Source organism: Scyliorhinus canicula, chromosome 7 (genome assembly GCF_902713615.1).
Source record: "Scyliorhinus canicula chromosome 7, sScyCan1.1, whole genome shotgun sequence".
NCBI lineage: Eukaryota > Metazoa > Chordata > Chondrichthyes > Carcharhiniformes > Scyliorhinidae > Scyliorhinus > Scyliorhinus canicula.
Window position 1 is genome coordinate 89,044,000 of NC_052152.1, and position 16,903 is coordinate 89,060,902.

General features: G+C 52.1%; 1 protein-coding gene across 1 annotated transcript in view; it reads right to left on the reverse strand.

Moving 5' to 3' along the window:
* cnksr2a (connector enhancer of kinase suppressor of Ras 2a) overlaps positions 1-16,903 on the reverse strand; it is a 709,037-nt gene that overhangs the window by 9,012 nt on the left and 683,122 nt on the right. The window contains exon 23 of the mRNA XM_038802429.1: positions 15,911-16,104. Coding sequence (XP_038658357.1) covers positions 15,911-16,104 — 194 coding nt within the window. The remainder of the gene's footprint in view (positions 1-15,910; positions 16,105-16,903) is intronic.

The window sequence follows — 16,903 nt, forward strand, 5'->3', positions numbered from 1 at the left end:
TTGTCTTTTATTGTGCTGCTTTCTAAAAGTAGGCATGTGTGCATTAAAGCCTGGGAAATATCAGCGGAAGAGCCAGATAAACATTGTAGACACCGAATTTCAACCTCAAGGCAATTGGCAGGTCTCGTCCAGGAACATTGTTACAGGGTTCCTATGCTAGGTTTATGACTACATTTCTTTGATTCCTTTGTGTTGATTATATAATTATGTTTATTTTTATCCTTGTGTACTCAATGGCTTGACAATTAACCTGGCTGGAAAAATCAATTGGAGCAATTTATTTTTAGCAGCCTGATTAGTTAGAAGTGTTGTACTTGCTGATTTGTCAGCAGCTGTATTGAAAAATAAGTGAGTAATTTGATTGATGGTTGGTAGGTGATGCACGATCAATCACTACTGAAGCAAGATTGTAGTCCAATTGAAGGCTTTAATGAACAAGTAGTTACCCCAGCAGCTCCGGTACAGAATGACTGCTGTGGGTGAAACACAGACTCTTATACTCCGCCTGTTGGGCGGGACCAGCAGGCAGGTTCTACCACTCATACTACAGTATAAGGTACATCCCACCTAGGTACCGCGATACCCCTAATATAGCCTACCACATTCACCCCCTGTTTAAAAAAGAGAGTCCGGCGGGGGTGGTGACCTTGCTTTTACAGTGGTAGAGTTATAGCGGTACCCTTCGGTGCCTTTACATGCAATATACATATTTACAGACAATTATTTACAAGTTCATTTTACAATGAAACTATCAGCCGGTCGGGGGCCCTGGTCGCCCGCTGTGATCGTCGCAGTCCCGGCGGTGATGCTGGCGTCGGCTCGGGCATCCGTGGCTCTGGGAGCGTGTCGTCCTCAGCTTCATCGCATCCAGATGGGGCCAGTGGGAGGATGGATCCTCCTGGGAAGGGGGCTGCGGTGGTGTATGCCAGTGAAAAAATGGTTGGGGTTGGTGAGGGGGTGAGGGTGGGGATGCAGCTGGGGGCCAGATACCAGAGGGAGACCGTGTCTTGTCGGCCGTCGGGGTGCGCCACATAGGCGTACTGGGGGTTAGCATGGAGGAGATGTACCTTCTCGACCAGTGGTTCCGACTTGTGGGCCTGTACATGTTTGCGGAGTAGGACGGGTCTGGGGGCTGCCAGCCATGTTGGGAGTGAGGACCCCGAGGAGGACTTCCGAGGGAAGGCAAGGAGACGTTCATGAGGTGTTTCGTTGGTAGTAGTGCACAGTAGTGATCGGATGGAGTGAAGTGCATCGGGGAGGACCTCCTGCCATTGGGACACTGGGAGATTCTTGGACCGTAGGGCCAGTAGGATGGCCTTTCAGACCATCCCATTCGCCCTCTCTACCTGCCCGTTTCCCCGGGGGTTGTAACTGGTCGTCCTGCTGGAGGCAATGCCCCTGCTGAGCAGGAATTGACGCAGCTCGTCACTCATGAATGAGGATCCCCTATCACTATGGATGTAGGCGGGGAAACCGAACAGGGTAAAGATGCTGTGGAGGGCTTTAATGATGGTGGCAGCCGTCATGTCAGGACAGGGGATGGCGAAAGGGAACTGGGAGTACTCATCAATCACATTTAAGAATTACGTGTTGTGGTCGATGGAGGGAAGGGGCCCTTTGAAATCCACGTTGAGACACTCAAAGGGGCGGGAAGCCTTCACCAGGTGCGCTTTCTCTGGCCTGCAGAAGTGCGGCTTGCACTCCGCGCAGATTTGGCAGTTTCTGGTTACGGCCCTGACCTCCTCGATGGAGTTGCGGGATTTAACAAAGTGGAAGAACCGGGTGACCCCCGGGTCGCAAAGGTTGTCATGGAGGGTCCGGAGTCGGTCTACTTCTACACTGGCACAAGTGCCGCGGGACAGGGCATCAGGAGGCTCGTTGAGCTTCCCGGGACGGTATAAGATCTCGTAATTATAGGTGGAGAGCTCAATCCTCCACGGTAAGATCTTATCATTCAGAATTTTGCCCCGCTGTGCATTGTCAAGCATGAAGGCTGCCGACCATTGGTCAGTGAGGAGAGTGAATCTCCTGCCGGCCAGGTATGCCTCCAATGCTGCACAGCTTCGACAATGGCTTGGGCCTTCTTCCCGACGGAGGAATGGCGGATTTCTGAGGTGTGGAGGGTGAGTAAAAAGGCCACGGGTCTGTCCGCCTGATTGAGGGTGGCAGCCAGAGCTACGTCTGATGCATCGCTCTCGACCTGGAAGGGGAAGGACTCGTCGATTGCGTGCATCGTCGCCCTGGCGATGTCTGCTTTGATGCGACTGAAAGCCTGGCAGGCCTCTGCCGATAGGGGAAAAACTGTGGACTGGATTAGTGGGTGGGCCTTGTCTGCGTAATTGGGGACCCACTGGGCGTAATAAGAAAAGAAGCCCAGGGCCTTGGGGCAGTGGGGGAGGGGAAACTCCATGAGGGGACGCATGTGTTCGGGATCTGGGCCTATGACTCAATCATGCACTATGTAGCCAAGGATGGCTAGGCGATCGGTGCTAAACACGCATTTGTCCTTGTGATAGATTAAGTTAAGGATTTTTGCAGTATGGAGAAATTTGCGGAGGTTGGTGTCATGGTCCTGCTGGTCGTGGCCACAGATGGTGACATTGTCGAGGTATGGGAACGTGGCCCGCAGACCTTACCGGTCAACCATTCGGTCTATCTCCCGTTGGAAGACTGAGACCCCATTTGTGACACCAAAGGGAACCCTTAGAAAGTGGTAGCGCCACTCATCTGCTTCGAATGCAGTGTACTTGCGGTCGTCTGGGCGAATGGGGAGCTGGTGGTAGGCTGATTTAAGGTCTACTGTGGAGAAAACCTTGTATTGTGCTATCTGGTTAACCATTTCAGATATGCGGGGGAGAGGGTACGCTTGAGCTGCGTATACCTGTCGATGGTCTGACTGTAGTCTATGACCATCGTATGTTTCTTCCCGGTCTTTACAACCACCACTTGAGCTCTCCAGGGGCTGTTGCTGGCCTCGATAATGCCTTCCTTTAGTAATCGTTGGACTTCCGACCTAATGAAGGTCCGCTCCTGGGGGCGACGGGTTTGCAATCGGGGGTAAGATTTGCGAACAGTGAAGGCAGGTCGACCTTGACGGTAGCGAGGCCGCAGACAATGAGGGGGAGTATGGGGCCGCTAAATTTGAACGTTAATCTTTGCAGGTTACACTTGAAGTCCAGTCCCAGGAGTGTGGCAGCGCAGAGATGGGGGAGGACATAGAGTTGGAAGTTATTGTACTCCACGCCCTGGACCGTGAGGTTGGCTATGCAGTACCCCCGGATCTCACAGAGTGGGACCCAGAGGCCAGGGAGATCTTTTGTTTCATCGGGTGTACAGCGAGTGTGGTGAATGGTATCGGTATAACTGCTGTAACTGTACCTTGCCTTTAATACATTGACCCTTTAAGACCGGGCTTGGAACCCTGGGGACTCCGCCTCTGGCTCCGCCCCCAGGAAACTATATGTAAGGTGATGCTCACTGGGCAGCATGCTGTGAGCACACTTCTCGGCAGCTGTCCGGTTCTCTGGTAATTAAAGCCTTTGAATTACCAATCTGCTCTCGAGTCGTAATTGAGGGTATCTCAATTTAATTACCAGAACACATCAAGGTGGACAGCGCTCTAAAGCCGGAGAAACTGAAACTAGACGCTCGGTCGCCGGAGGCCCCAGAAATGTTCAAATATTGGCTCCGATGTTTTGAGGCCTATCTAAATTCTTCAGAGACTAAAGTCGACGGCGCTCCCAAGCTGAGCTTACTACATGCCCGGGTGGGCCACCGACTCTCCTCCATGATCGAGAACGCTATGTCAAAGGAAACTGCGGTCGAAATACTAAAGAAACGCTTCGTAAAGCCGATTAACGAGGTACACGCCAGACATTTGCTCTCGACCTGCCGCTAGCGCTCTGGGGAAACTCTAGACGAATACTTGGAGAGATTCACTGCGCTCGCGAGGAACTGCAATCATAATGAAGTGATGGCAGAAGTCCACATGAATTTACATATTCGTGATGCTTTCGTGTCCGGTATCAGGTCCTCGTACATCCGACAGCGGCTCCTAGAAGACGGGGCAAAGGACCTCCAAGGCACGGTAACACTCGCCTCTTCTCTAGAAACGGCCCACTGTAACCTCCGTACATACTCCGTGGACCTTGCGAACCCCTCTCGATCCCCTCCAGACTGGCTACGCTACAGGCCTGTGCCGCACGGCGATCCGCTCACTCTGGGGGCTCCCCATGCTATTTCTGTGGGTAAGGCCAGCACCCACGTCAGCGTTGCCCGGCCCGCTCCGCGATCTGCAACGACTGTGGAAAGAAGGGGCACTTTGCAAAAGTCTGCCTGGCTGGGCCCAAAGGCCGCAAACAAAAGTCTCACCAGGCCCGGAAATCAAGCTCCCAGCCTCACAGGCCCCGCAACGCGGCCGCGCGGCGGCCGGACACGCCTACTTCCACGCGTCATTGACCTTGTGCGAGTCATGGGGGCGGCCATCTTGGCGGCGGCCATCTCAAATCCCGACACGTGCGACTGACGGCGGCGGCCATTTTGTCACTCCCGACGGCCATTTTGTGAGTCCGACTCAACCGAGGACTCTGACTACCCGCAACTAGGAGCGATCACGCTCGATCAATCACGGCCGAAGCACCTGCGGAACTCAATGATGCAGGTACAAATCAACAGCCACGACACTCCCTGCCTATTCGACTCCGGGAGCACGGAGAGCTTTATTCATCCAGACACGGTAGGCGCTGCTCCCTGCGCACCCACCCCGCCTCCCAAACTATCGCCCTTGCTTCGGGGTCCCATTCGGTCCAAATCACGGGGTATTGTGTCGTGGACCTCACGATTCAAGGCGCTGAATGCACCCGCTTTAAACTTTTCATCCTCCCTCACCTCTGTGCCCCTCTGCTGCTCGGTCTGGACTTTCAGTGCAGCCACCGGATCCTGACACTGAAGTTCGGCGGACCCGTGCCCCCACTCACAGTATGCAGCCTGGCGACACTCAAAGTTGCGCCACCCCCCCTCTTCGCGAACCTCACTCCTGACTGTAAGCCCGTCGCCACCAGGAGTCGGCGGTACAGTGCCCAAGACATGACTTTTATCAAGTCAGAGGTTCAGCGGCTACTAAAAGAGGGGGTCATAGAGGCCAGCAACAGCCCTTGGAGGGCTCAAGTATTGGTAGTCCGCTCCGGGGAAAAGCAACGAATGGTAGTGGATTATAGCCAGACCATAAACCGCTTCACGCAACTCGATGCGTACCCACTTCCCCACATAGCGGAAATGGTGAATCAAATCGCCCAGTATCGGGTATTCTCCACGGTTGACCTAAAATCGGCCTATCATCAACTCCCTATCCGCCCAGAGGACCGCCCCTACACAGCCTTCGAAGCAGCCAGTCGGCTGTTTCACTTTCTCAGGGTCCCTTTTGGTGTCACAAACGGAGTCCCCGTTTTCCAAAGGGCGATGGATCAAATGGTGGACCAGTACGGCTTACGAGCTACCTTCCCGTACTTGGACAACGTCACCATCTGCGGCCATGACCAGCAGGACCAAGACGCAAACCTGACGAAGTTCCTCCAGACTGCCCGGGCCCTCAACCTCACATATAACAAAGAGAAATGCGTGTTCCACACAACCCGGCTAGCCATCCTCGGCTACGTCGTGGAAAACGTGGTCCTCGGCCCAGACCCCGACCACATGCATCCCCTTAAGGAACTCCCCCTCCCCGGTAGCCTCAAGGCACTCAAACGGTACTTGGGGCTCTTCTCCTATTATGCCCAGTGGGTCCCCAGATATGCGGACAAAGCCCGACCAATCATTAAGACCACGGTTTTTCCCCTGACGGCTGAGGCCCAGTTGGCTTTCAGCCGTATCAAGGCCGCCATGCACGTGGTGGACGAAACCATTCCCTTCCAGGTAGAAAGCGACGCATCAGACGTCGCCCTGGCTGCTACCCTCACCAGGCGGGAAGACCAGTAGCGTTCTTCTCCCGAACCCTCACCGCTTCGGAAATTCGGCACTCTGCAGTCGAGAAGGAGGCACAAGCCATAGTGGAGGCCGTGCGGCACTGGAGGCACTACCTAGCCGGTCTGAGGTTCACCCTCATCACCGAAAAACCATCGGTTGCCTTTATGTTCGATAACGCACAATGGGGCAAAATAAAGAATGACAAAATTCTGAGGTGGAGGATAGAGCTCTCCACCTATACGGACGATATTAAATATCGCCCGGGGAAGCTCAACGAGCCCCCGGATGCCCTTTCCCGCGGCACGTGCGCCAACGCGCAAAAAGACCGCCTGAGAGCCATCCACGATGACCTCTGCCACCTGGGGGTCACCCGACTTGCCCATTTCATCAAGTCCCGCAACCTACCTTACTCCACAGAGGAGGTCAAGGCCATGGCCAAGGCATGCCAGATCTGTGCGGAGTGCAAACCGCACTTCTATCGACCAGACAGGGCTCGCCAGATAAAGGCCTCTGGACCCTTTGAGCGACTAAGTCTGGACTTCAAAGGGCCCCTCCCGTCCACCAACCGCAACATCTATTTCCTCACCGTTATCGATGAGTTCTCCCGCTTCCCTTTTGCTGTCCCCTGCCCCGATATGACCTCGGCCTCCGTGATCAAGGCACTGCACAGCATCTTCACACTGTTTGGTTTCCCCGCTTATATCCATAGCGACCGGGGTACATCGTTCATGAGCAATGAGCTGCGTCTATATCTGCCCAGCAAGGGCATCGCCTTGAGCAGAACGACAAGCTATAACCCACGGGGAAACGGGCAGGTGGAGAGGGAGAACCCGACAGTTTGGAAGGCTGTCCTTCTAGCCCTACGGTCAAGGAGTCTCCCAATCGCCCGCTGGCAGGAGATCCTACCCGATGCCCTACATTCCATTAGGTCGCTCCTCTGTACGGCCACGAACGTGACCCCCCACAACCGTTTGTTTGTCTTCCCCAGAAAGTCCATCTCTGGGGTCTCGCTTCCACGTTGGCTGACGACTCCGGGACCAGTTCTACTCCGGAGACATGTGAGGAGCCATAAAACAGATCCGATAGTCGAGAGGGTCCAATTGCTACACGCAAACCCTCAATACGCCTACGTCGAGCACCCCGACGGCAGGCAGGACACTGTCTCCCTGCGAGACCTGGCACCCGCTGGCTCTCCCACCGACCCCGCTGGCTTCCCCACCAACCCCTCCCCTCCCCGCACCAACTGCCGACCCCGACAGCACCCCCCATAGTGCCCCCTTCCCCCCAGCCGGCGCCGGCACCAATCACCCTGGTCATCCCGGATACCCCTCCACCCCCGCTCCAAAGCGGGCAAAGGCTCAGTCAACCGTGCTCCCGGATATACCACCACTGAAACTGACCGTATCCACGGCACCACCACCGGAGCGGAGAAGGTCAACACGGACAGTCAGACCATCAAAAGACTGAACTTATAGCTCCACTTCACCCCCGACGGACTATGTGTTCTTTTTAAACAGGGGATGAATGTGATGAATGGTATCGGTATAACTGCTGTAACTGTACCTTGCCTTTAATACATTGGCCCTTTAAGACCGGGCTTGGAACCCTGGGGAACTCCGCCCCCAGGAACCTGTATATAAGGTGATGCTTACTGGGCAGCATGCTGTGAGCACACTTCTCGGCAGCTGTCGGTTCTCTGGTAATTAAAGCCTTTGAATCACCAATCTGCTCTCCTGTGTCGTAATGGAGGGTATCTCAGCGAGGGAGCAGTGTATTACTGTATTGGGATGGATGAAGCTCTCCATGCTCCCAGAGTCGATCAAGCAGGATGTCTTGTGCCCGTTGATGACTATCGACATCGTAGCGGTTGAAAGCGTTCGGGGCCGAGACTGGTCCAGTGTCGCTGAGGCAATATGTGGCAGAAGCGAGAGATCTCGTCGGGTGATACACGGCCACCCGAGTCGGGGTCCTGAGACGTCATCCAAGATTGCTGCCCCCATGAATCGCACATGGCCCGTGAGGAGAGGAATGGCAGCGTGCCCGGTTCGCCTGTGGAGACAGCGGCGGCTGATCGGCCCTGGCATACTGCCACGAGGTGCTCCTTCTTCCCGCAGCCCTTTCAGATTGTGGATCGGGCCGGGCAGCGTTGGCGAGGGTGTTTGTTTCGCCCGCAAAAATAGCATCCCCCCCCCCCCCCCCGGGTTTCCTGGCTGCCGCCCTGCACTAGCTTGTGGGTAATTTAGGGGTGCTTTGGAATCGACCGTGGGTGGGGTCCACCCTGTCCATGCGGGTACCGCGCCGTCGGGAACGTAGGCCTGGGCGTTGCGGGAGGCTACATCTAGCATGTAATTTTCCAGCAGTCGCTGGCGGATTTTAGAGGACAGCATGCCCGCAATAAAAGCATCCCGTATTAAGAGTTTGGTGTGGTCATTGGCTGAGACTTGTGGACAGTTACAGTTTCTACCTAACGCTAACAATGCGTGGTAAAAATCCTCCAGTGATTCCCTGGGATCTGCCGTCTGGTAGCTAAAAGATGCCGGGCGCGATTCTCCGCTGCCCAAGACGGGTCGGAGAATAGCGGGAGGGCCTTACCGACATTTTTCCCGACCTCCTGCTATTCTCCCCCCCCCCTCCCCCCCACGGCCGCCCCACGACACGAATTGCTGCTCGCCGTTTTTTACGGCGAACAGCGATTCTCCCCTGGCCGGTGGGCAGAGTTCCAAGGCCTTTACGGCTGTTTTCATGAACGCAAACACACCTGCTCTCACCGTTCGTGAAAACGGCCGCAAAGTGCCGTTCGGGACAACCATGGCACCGATTGGCACGGCCACACCACGGCCGTGCCAAGGGTGGCATGGGCCTGCGATCGGTCGGCACCGATCGCGGGCAGCGGGTCCGATACCCGCGCACTCTTTGTTCCTCCGCCGCCCCGCAGGATCAGTCCGCGGGGCGGCTGAGGGGCATGACGGCCCATGCATGCGCGGGTTTGAGGCATATGCGTGATGACGTCATCCGCGCATGCGCGGGTTGGAGCCGTCCAACCCGCGCATGCGCGGCTGACATCATCGTGCGCGTCAGCCGCCGTGACGCTTGGCGCGCGGGCTTAGCGACGGTCGCTAAGCCCGCGATGCCGTTCTTCACGGGGCCGTGCTGCTAGCCCCGACCGGGGGGGAGAATCGGGTCCCGGGAGTGGGCGCGGAGGCTGCTGTGAAACACGGCCAGTTTCACGGCAGCCTTTACGACTCTCCGCATTTGCGGAGAATCGCGCCCACCGAGCGTATACCTGATTCACAGGGCGGACTTAGTGCTCTTTTAACAAAGTCATTGCCGTCCGCGTCTTCGATAAGCGTGTAGATTTCTGGGCTCGCCCTTGAGTGGACATGCATTTTCTGTTCCTCCGTGGGGGTAGTCGGGGCCGTCCCGTTGAAATAGGCCAGCCAATGTTTAAACGTTGCTGCTGCATTTGCTGCAGGGGGATTGATTTGTAGACATTCTGGCTTGATGCGCAGAGCAGCCATTCGCTGTGGGTGCTCCGTCTGCTGGGCGGAACCAGCAGGCAGGTTCTACCACTCATACTATAGTATAAGGTACATCCCACCTAGGTACCGCGATCCCCCAAATATAGCCTACCACAGTAGGTTTTTCGATCTGTCAAGTGGAAGAAAGGGCATGTTTTTGATCAACTCAGATAGCGTCTTGACTAAATGTGACCCAAGATTCAAGTCAATCTTGCTTTTCTTTGAAACTGAGTGATTACTTTGAGGAGTGATGTCTTTCAGAGGTATTTCAGGGGATGTGGGCGTCACTGGCAGGGCCAGCATTTATTGCTAATTCCTAACTGCCCTCCATTTCAGACAACAATGCTGTGGATCTGGAGACCAGGGGCAGGATTCGCTGACCCCCCGCTGGGTCGGGGAATCGCCGGGGGGCGGCGTGAATCCCGCCCCTGCCATCTCCCGAAGTCTCCGGCACCAGAGATTCGGCGGGGGCGGGAATCGCGCCACGCCTGTCGGCGGGCCCCCCACGGCGATTCTCCGGCCCGCGATGGGCCAAAGTCCCGCCGCTGTCATGCCGGTCCCGCCAGCGTGAATCAAACCACCCATCTTACCGGCGGGACCAGGCCTGGGAGGGCTGCGGGGCGATCTTGCCCCGGGGGTTTCACCCACGGTGGCCTGGCCCGCAATCGGGGCCCACTGATCGGCGGGCAGGCCTGTGCCGTGGGGGCACTCTTTTCCTTCCCCCTTCGCCATAGTCTTCATGATGGCGGAAGTGACCCCCTCCCCTGCGCATGCTCGGGGATGAGGTCAGCAGCTGCTGACGCTCCGGCGCATGTGCGGACTTCCGCCGGCCGGCGAAGTCCCTTCGGCCCCGGCTGGCGTGGCGCCAAAGGCCGTTCCCGCCGGCCGGCGGCGTGCCAATCACTCCGACGCCGGCCTAGCCCCTCAATGTTAGGGCTTGGCCCCTAAAGTTGCGGAGACTTCCGCACTTTGGGGCGGCCCAACCCCGGAGTGGTTCACGCCACTCCATCCTGCCGGGAACCCCCGCCCCGCCAGGTAGGGAAGAATCCCGCCACTGGTAAATATTGCAGATTTTCCTCCCTCAAGGACATTAACGAACTGGATGGGTTTTTATGATAATCAACAATGGTTTCGTGGTCATCATTATACTTTTCATTCCAGATTTTTTTTGTTGAATTCAAACTCCACCATCTGCCATGGTGCGATTTGAACCAAGGTCCCTGGATCTTGTCCTGGGTCTCTGGATTATTAGTCCAGTGACAATACCACTATGCCTCCTGACTCGTAAGACACGTGTTTAATTCGACAGATAGCTGAAATAGATGAAATTAAGTGCAAATATAACAGTTCACAGAAATTTGATAAGATTTACTAAAGGGTAGAACAGTCTTTTGCACTCGCGAAGATAGAGATGTGGACACTAAAAACCAACAACCTTTTAGGCATTCAGCATGAGCATGAATATAGATTCGAGGACACTATTAAACATAGGGTGGAATTCTTCCATTTTGAGACTAATTGTGGTGCTCGGCAGCTCCAGTGGCACCTGCCCCAGATTCTGCGTTTGCAACCTCATTAATTATGCCCAAGTGCGTCCCCCTCTGACTTTCCTGCTGGGCTGGCAGCTGATTCAGCCGCCCAACTTCAGCTGATGGGTTCAAAGGCCCCAGCACCATATTTAAATACCAGTCCAGCACACTCCTATCACTCTCTCCAACCCAGAGGGAAAAGAAGTCTGTTCTTCCATTCAAGCACCCTTCCCTTGCCTGAGGCCATCATGCCCCACTTGGACCTTTACCCACCCCATCTGGAGTCTTTGTGCATCACTTTCCAGTAAACAATGTGGTATCCCTTGACTCCCATTTTTGTGAGCTTTTCATGCAGCCTCGTCAGTGTCCAGTTTCCCTCCCCTCGGTCTTGCCTCCTTCCATTGTTTGTCTTCTTCACCCACCTCCTTGCCCCTCTGACTGCCATTGTAAGCACAAGCCCTTCCCTTACCCCCCCTTGCACAGTCCTCCTTCCACATTGTTCCCCCCCTTGTCTTCACGTGTAAATGTGTTAGATGTTGACCTGGGTGTGCTACAGCCTACCTCACTTTAAACGTAAAGATAAATCTCTGTTCATTGGAAAAAGTCAACTGTTTGACAAACACTTGTTTTAGGGACAAGTGACATCCTGAAATTGCTCAAATATATAAAATATAAAAGATATAGGGCGCGATTCTCCACTCCCCACGCGGCGTGGGAGAATCGCGGGAGTGCCCCCGACAAATTTCACGCCCCCCTCGTTTCTCCCCCCCCCCCCGCCCGCTCGGAAGAATCGCCACTCGCCTGGATGGGCCGAGCGGCCTGCTGTTCGCGACCGTTTCACACCTGGTCGCTGCCGTCGTGAAACGGGTGTGGAGATGCCCGTTTGGGGCTTGTAGGGGGCCTGGTGGGGAATGAGCACCACCACTGTGCTCGGGAGTGGACAGGCCCACGATCGGTGCCCACCGATCGTGGGCCTGTCCACTCCCGAGCACAGTGGTGGTGCTCATTCCCCACCGATCGTCGGGCCGTCGTCTCAATCGGACGCACTATTTCCCCTCCGGTGCCCCGCAAGATCAAGCCGCCACATCTTGCGGGGCGACTGAGGGGAAAGACGGCCACTGCGCATGCGCGGGTTCGAGCTGTCAGTGTCGTGACGTCAGTCGCGCATGCGCGGGTTGGAGCCGGCCAACCTGCGCATGCGCGGCTGACGTCATTAGGCGCACCGGCCGTGTCATCTCGGCGCGACGCCCCCGCGGCCGAGATTTACGGAGCGCCGCTCCTAGCCCTGCCGGGGGGGGGGGGGGGGGGGGGGGAGAATAGGGGGCGAGGAGAGCCTCCGAGGCCGTCGTGAAACTCGGCCGAGTTCATGACAGCCCTCCCGATTTTTCCCGGGAGCAGAGAATTCCGCCCATAATGTTTCCTCATTATTTTTTAAGACTGAATTCACAAAAAATACAAAGGCGGGAGTTTATTATACTTTTACTATTTTCAATTTCCAAATTAATAGATCAGGGGATCTATTCAACATTTTCCATTCTTTTAAAAGAAGTAAATATAATTAAATAGTAAAATTAACTGCACACTTGAATGCATCAAAAGGAAGCAACAGGGAGAAAAAATTAAAGAAAAATAACTAGACATGCAGAAATTCAGTAAAAAGTTTCTATTTTAACAAAACATGTGTGGTCAGTTTTGTACATTTGACAGAGTGCTGCCACAGGAAACTGTCACGCAAACAAGCAACTCCCAGGATTTCCATTACCCAATGCAGTAGTTACTTAGACAGTTGTGATTTTGGGAATGTTTGTCGGGTCAGCAAGAGTTGGTGCAGCCAGAATCTATTTTATTTTGGAGCCTGGCTCCCGTTGCCACGATTAGCAGGCATTGCACAATTAATGCAGCTCTTAATCTGCCTGCTTGCAGAATCTGGCTGAGAATATATCTGCCATGCCTGATACAGACCCAAGGCTCAGGCAAAAAGGGCTTCACCAATACCAACCATCAACTCCCTGTTAAAAGGTTGAGAACTAAAGACAATGCTCATTCATCTCTGCATTGCAAGCTATCACCTAAACCACTAACTTCCAGCTCCACAATATTGCTAGCTTTGCTTCCCCTTAAAACTCTAATCCAATGTTTTTTTCAGAGCCACACTCAATTTCTCCAAAGCTTTGGAAAATGACCTATCATTGGTCCTAAGCTTAACTGTTGCAAGTCTCTTCTAGCTGGCCTCCCATTTGACAACCTCCATAAACGCTGCTGCTCCATTTCCTTTCTCGCACCAAGTCCCACTTACCCTTCTGCCTTGTGCTCGCGAACTGGGATTGGACTCCTGGTGTGTCAGTCCTCAATTTTGAAATTCTCATCCTGGTTTCCAAGTTCCTCCATGGCCTTGCCCTTCCATATATCTGTAACCTCATCCAGTCTTACAATGCTTTGTGTTCCATTGGCTCCTCTGGTTCTAGCCTCTTTTACATCCCGTGGGTTTCCTCCAGGTGCTCCAGTTTCCACCCACAGTCCAAAGATAGAACATTATAGAACATTATAGAACAGTACAGCACAGAACAGGCCCTTCGGTCCTCGATGTTGTGCCGAGCAATGATCACCCTACTCAAACCCACGTATCCACCCTATACCCGTAACCCAACAACCCCCCTTAACCTTACTTTTTAGGACACTATGGGCAATTTAGCATGGCCAATCCACCTAACCCGCACATCTTTGGACTGTGGGAGGAAACCGGAGCACCCGGAGGAAACCCACGCACACACAGGGAGGACGTGCAGACTCCACACAGACAGTGACCCAGCCGGGAATCGACCCTGGAGCTGTGAAGCATTTATGCTAACCACCATGCTACTGTGCTGCCCAAATGTGCAGGTTAGGTGGATTGACCATGCTAAATTGGCCTTGCTGTCCAAAAAATGTTAGTTGGGGTTACGGGGATAGGGTGGAGGTGTGGAGATAGGGTGGAGGTGTGGGTTTGGGTAGGGTGCTCTTTCCAAGGGCCTGTGCAGACTCGATGTGCCAAATGGCCTCCTTCTACACTGTAAATTCTATGATTCTATGATCCCTAACTTTAAATGCTCTACAAATCACAGCCATGCCTTCTGCCGGCTAGATCCTAAAGTCAGAACCCCTTCTCGAAAACTTTCTGCCTCTTTGTCTTGTTTTAAATTGTTCCTAGGACCATACTTCAATAATCAAGCTTCTGGTCACTTCTGCTAGTATCTCTTCATGTGGCTCAGTGTTAAATAGTATTTGATAATGTTCTTAGAAAGCACCCTGCGTCATTTTAACCACATTAAAAGTGTTACTTTTAAAACAATTATCTTTTTATTATTTTTCTAAAATAAATTTAGAGTACTCAATTCATTTTTTCCAATTAAGCGGCAATTTAACCTGGGTAATCCACCTACCTTGCGAAACCCATGCAAACACGGGGAGAATGTGCGAACTCCACACGGACAGTGTGCCAGAGCCGGGATCGAACCTGGGACCTCGGCACCGTGAGACAACAGTGCTAACCACTGAACCACCGTGCTGCCCTTAAAAGTGCTACTTAAATGCAAACTGTTGTAGTTCTTCTCAATAAACCTCAAGAGATCAATCTTGAACATCTTACCTATTCAGAACTCTGCAACTTGGAATATATTCTGCATTATGTCGTGCCCTTCCCTGATATCCAGTGGCTTGCTATTGTCCAATACATTGTCTTCAAAATCTTTGTCCTTGCCTATAAATCCATCCACTCTACTGCTGAAACTGTCCTTAACCCTACACCCCAGCCCCCACTCTGCTCTATTTTATCTGTCCTCACCTTCAATCGAATACTCAAAACTGATCCCCTTGACCTCACCATAACTCTCCAAATTCCAGTTGACGTCCAAAATATCTTTGAACTGTAATGTATCAGAACATCTGGAGATCATGGTGCCTTAGAAATGATATACAAGTGCAATTTGTTACTGTTGAGTTCAGCCCAGCTGTGGATTGTTTGCCTGATCTAACCTGGGCTAATTGCAACATCTTTCATGGTTCTCCGGTCAAACATCAGGGTTTATTCCAACATATGTGCAGTTTTGAGCTGCATAACGTTGCGGCACCATTGGGGATCTCCTACATTCAAAGAGTTAATACGACAACATGGTAAAACAGAATAATAACAAATCATGTTTATGTACACTTAACACAGCAAAACATCCCAAAGCACTTCACAGTTCAGGATTGCACCTCATCAGGGAATAAACTTGCTATAGCACAGAACCAGGCTGCAAAAAACTCAGGCTCATTTTCCATTTTAAGCCAGCACAGTGATAACCATGAAGTCGAGGTAAAGTTGGGTATCATCAGCTTTCTTACGAAAGGCAACCCGTACTTCTGTATAATTCTGACAAAAAAAATAGGCATCTCGGTGAGGAATAGGAGAGGGTCGAAGATGGAACCTTGGGGAGCGGCAGAGATGACTCCGCAGGCATGGGACAAGATTCTATTGCAGGACATGTTGGATTCAGTAGTACAGGTAGTTACAGAACTACATGAGCACAGTGTTACAAAAGTGAACCACAGAGACGAGACACGGAGTAGGATACCATGGTTGACTGAATCAAAAGCGGGAAAGCGTTACAGGAGAACCTGGAGGCCTAATGCTTTATGGTTAAAATCATACAGAATATTGTTGGTTACTCTAAGCACTCTATGTCTTGGTGTTGGATAGGGTAGCGCCTAGATTGAAAGGATGGGAGCAGGAAATGCTGGATTTCAAGTTAGGTGGTGATGATGCATTCCAGACCCTTAGAAAGAAAGGGTAGGTTGGGGGAAAAAAAACAGTGAAGTTACAGCCAGTTAATTCTGACTAATTTAACAGTAATGATTTCCTTAACAAAAAAGGGAATGTCCTACCTTAATTGTGCTCTTTAGAATTCTAAGTTTATGCAATTTTTCATTGATAACTGGATTGTCGCATCTCTTTACAAAGGACTTCTTGAATTCCTGTTTGGTGGAAAGGCGATGCTCTCCTAATGGAGACACACTGGCGTTCTCCAGTGCCTTGTACAAATCCTGCAAAGAGTCGCCAATTTTCTCTGGTGTGGGTTCTGGTAAAGAATTAAATTCAATGAGTCTAGGATAAGTGAACGTCTAATTGCAGCATTCTCTCTTCATAAAGTGTCTGATATAATCCTGATTTGAAAGAAAAAAAAGCGAGACTGAGTGCTGAGTTAGCTCACTGACTGCACTAAAACTCTCGACAACAGTCCACATCTAGAATGGAAAGCTTATTTAGAAAAGCTGAACTGGCTCCTGTTAACCTTGATTCATCTGGATCACCTGATTTGACCACATGATTGCTTTCAGTCCAACTACAAAATTAACAAGTTAATTTGGAACTTCAAGAGCCAAGGAAACCCTACAGCAAAAATGAGGAACCAACTATGTTAGCCAAAGAATTATTCAATAAATTCATCGACAAAGGCCACCATTAGTTGTTACTAACAAAGTCTCTTCAAAGTGCGGTAACACTTTATAGCACACATTCAGCATCTTTAAAAAAAAATAGCCTCAGTTACTGCCAAGAAGATTGGCCCATTGCTGAGCAATAACTTGGTGACTAATCAAATCAATGGTCATGTGGTCTCTTAAATTTTACTTTTTTTTTACTGTGATCTTGTACCTTCTTTGGTGAAGTATCAGTGCAAAGCTGAGACCTATTTTAGATCATATGTGGAATACAATGTAAACAACCACATTGTTAGTGTCATTCAGAATCTCCACAAACAAATTCCTCTGTTGGCCAAAATGAAGTTACATTTGTAAAAAGAACACAATTTACAGCACTGCAAGGGGCTACAAGCTGAACGGGAATGAAGGAGATGTTCTAAAAAGCAATGGGCAACT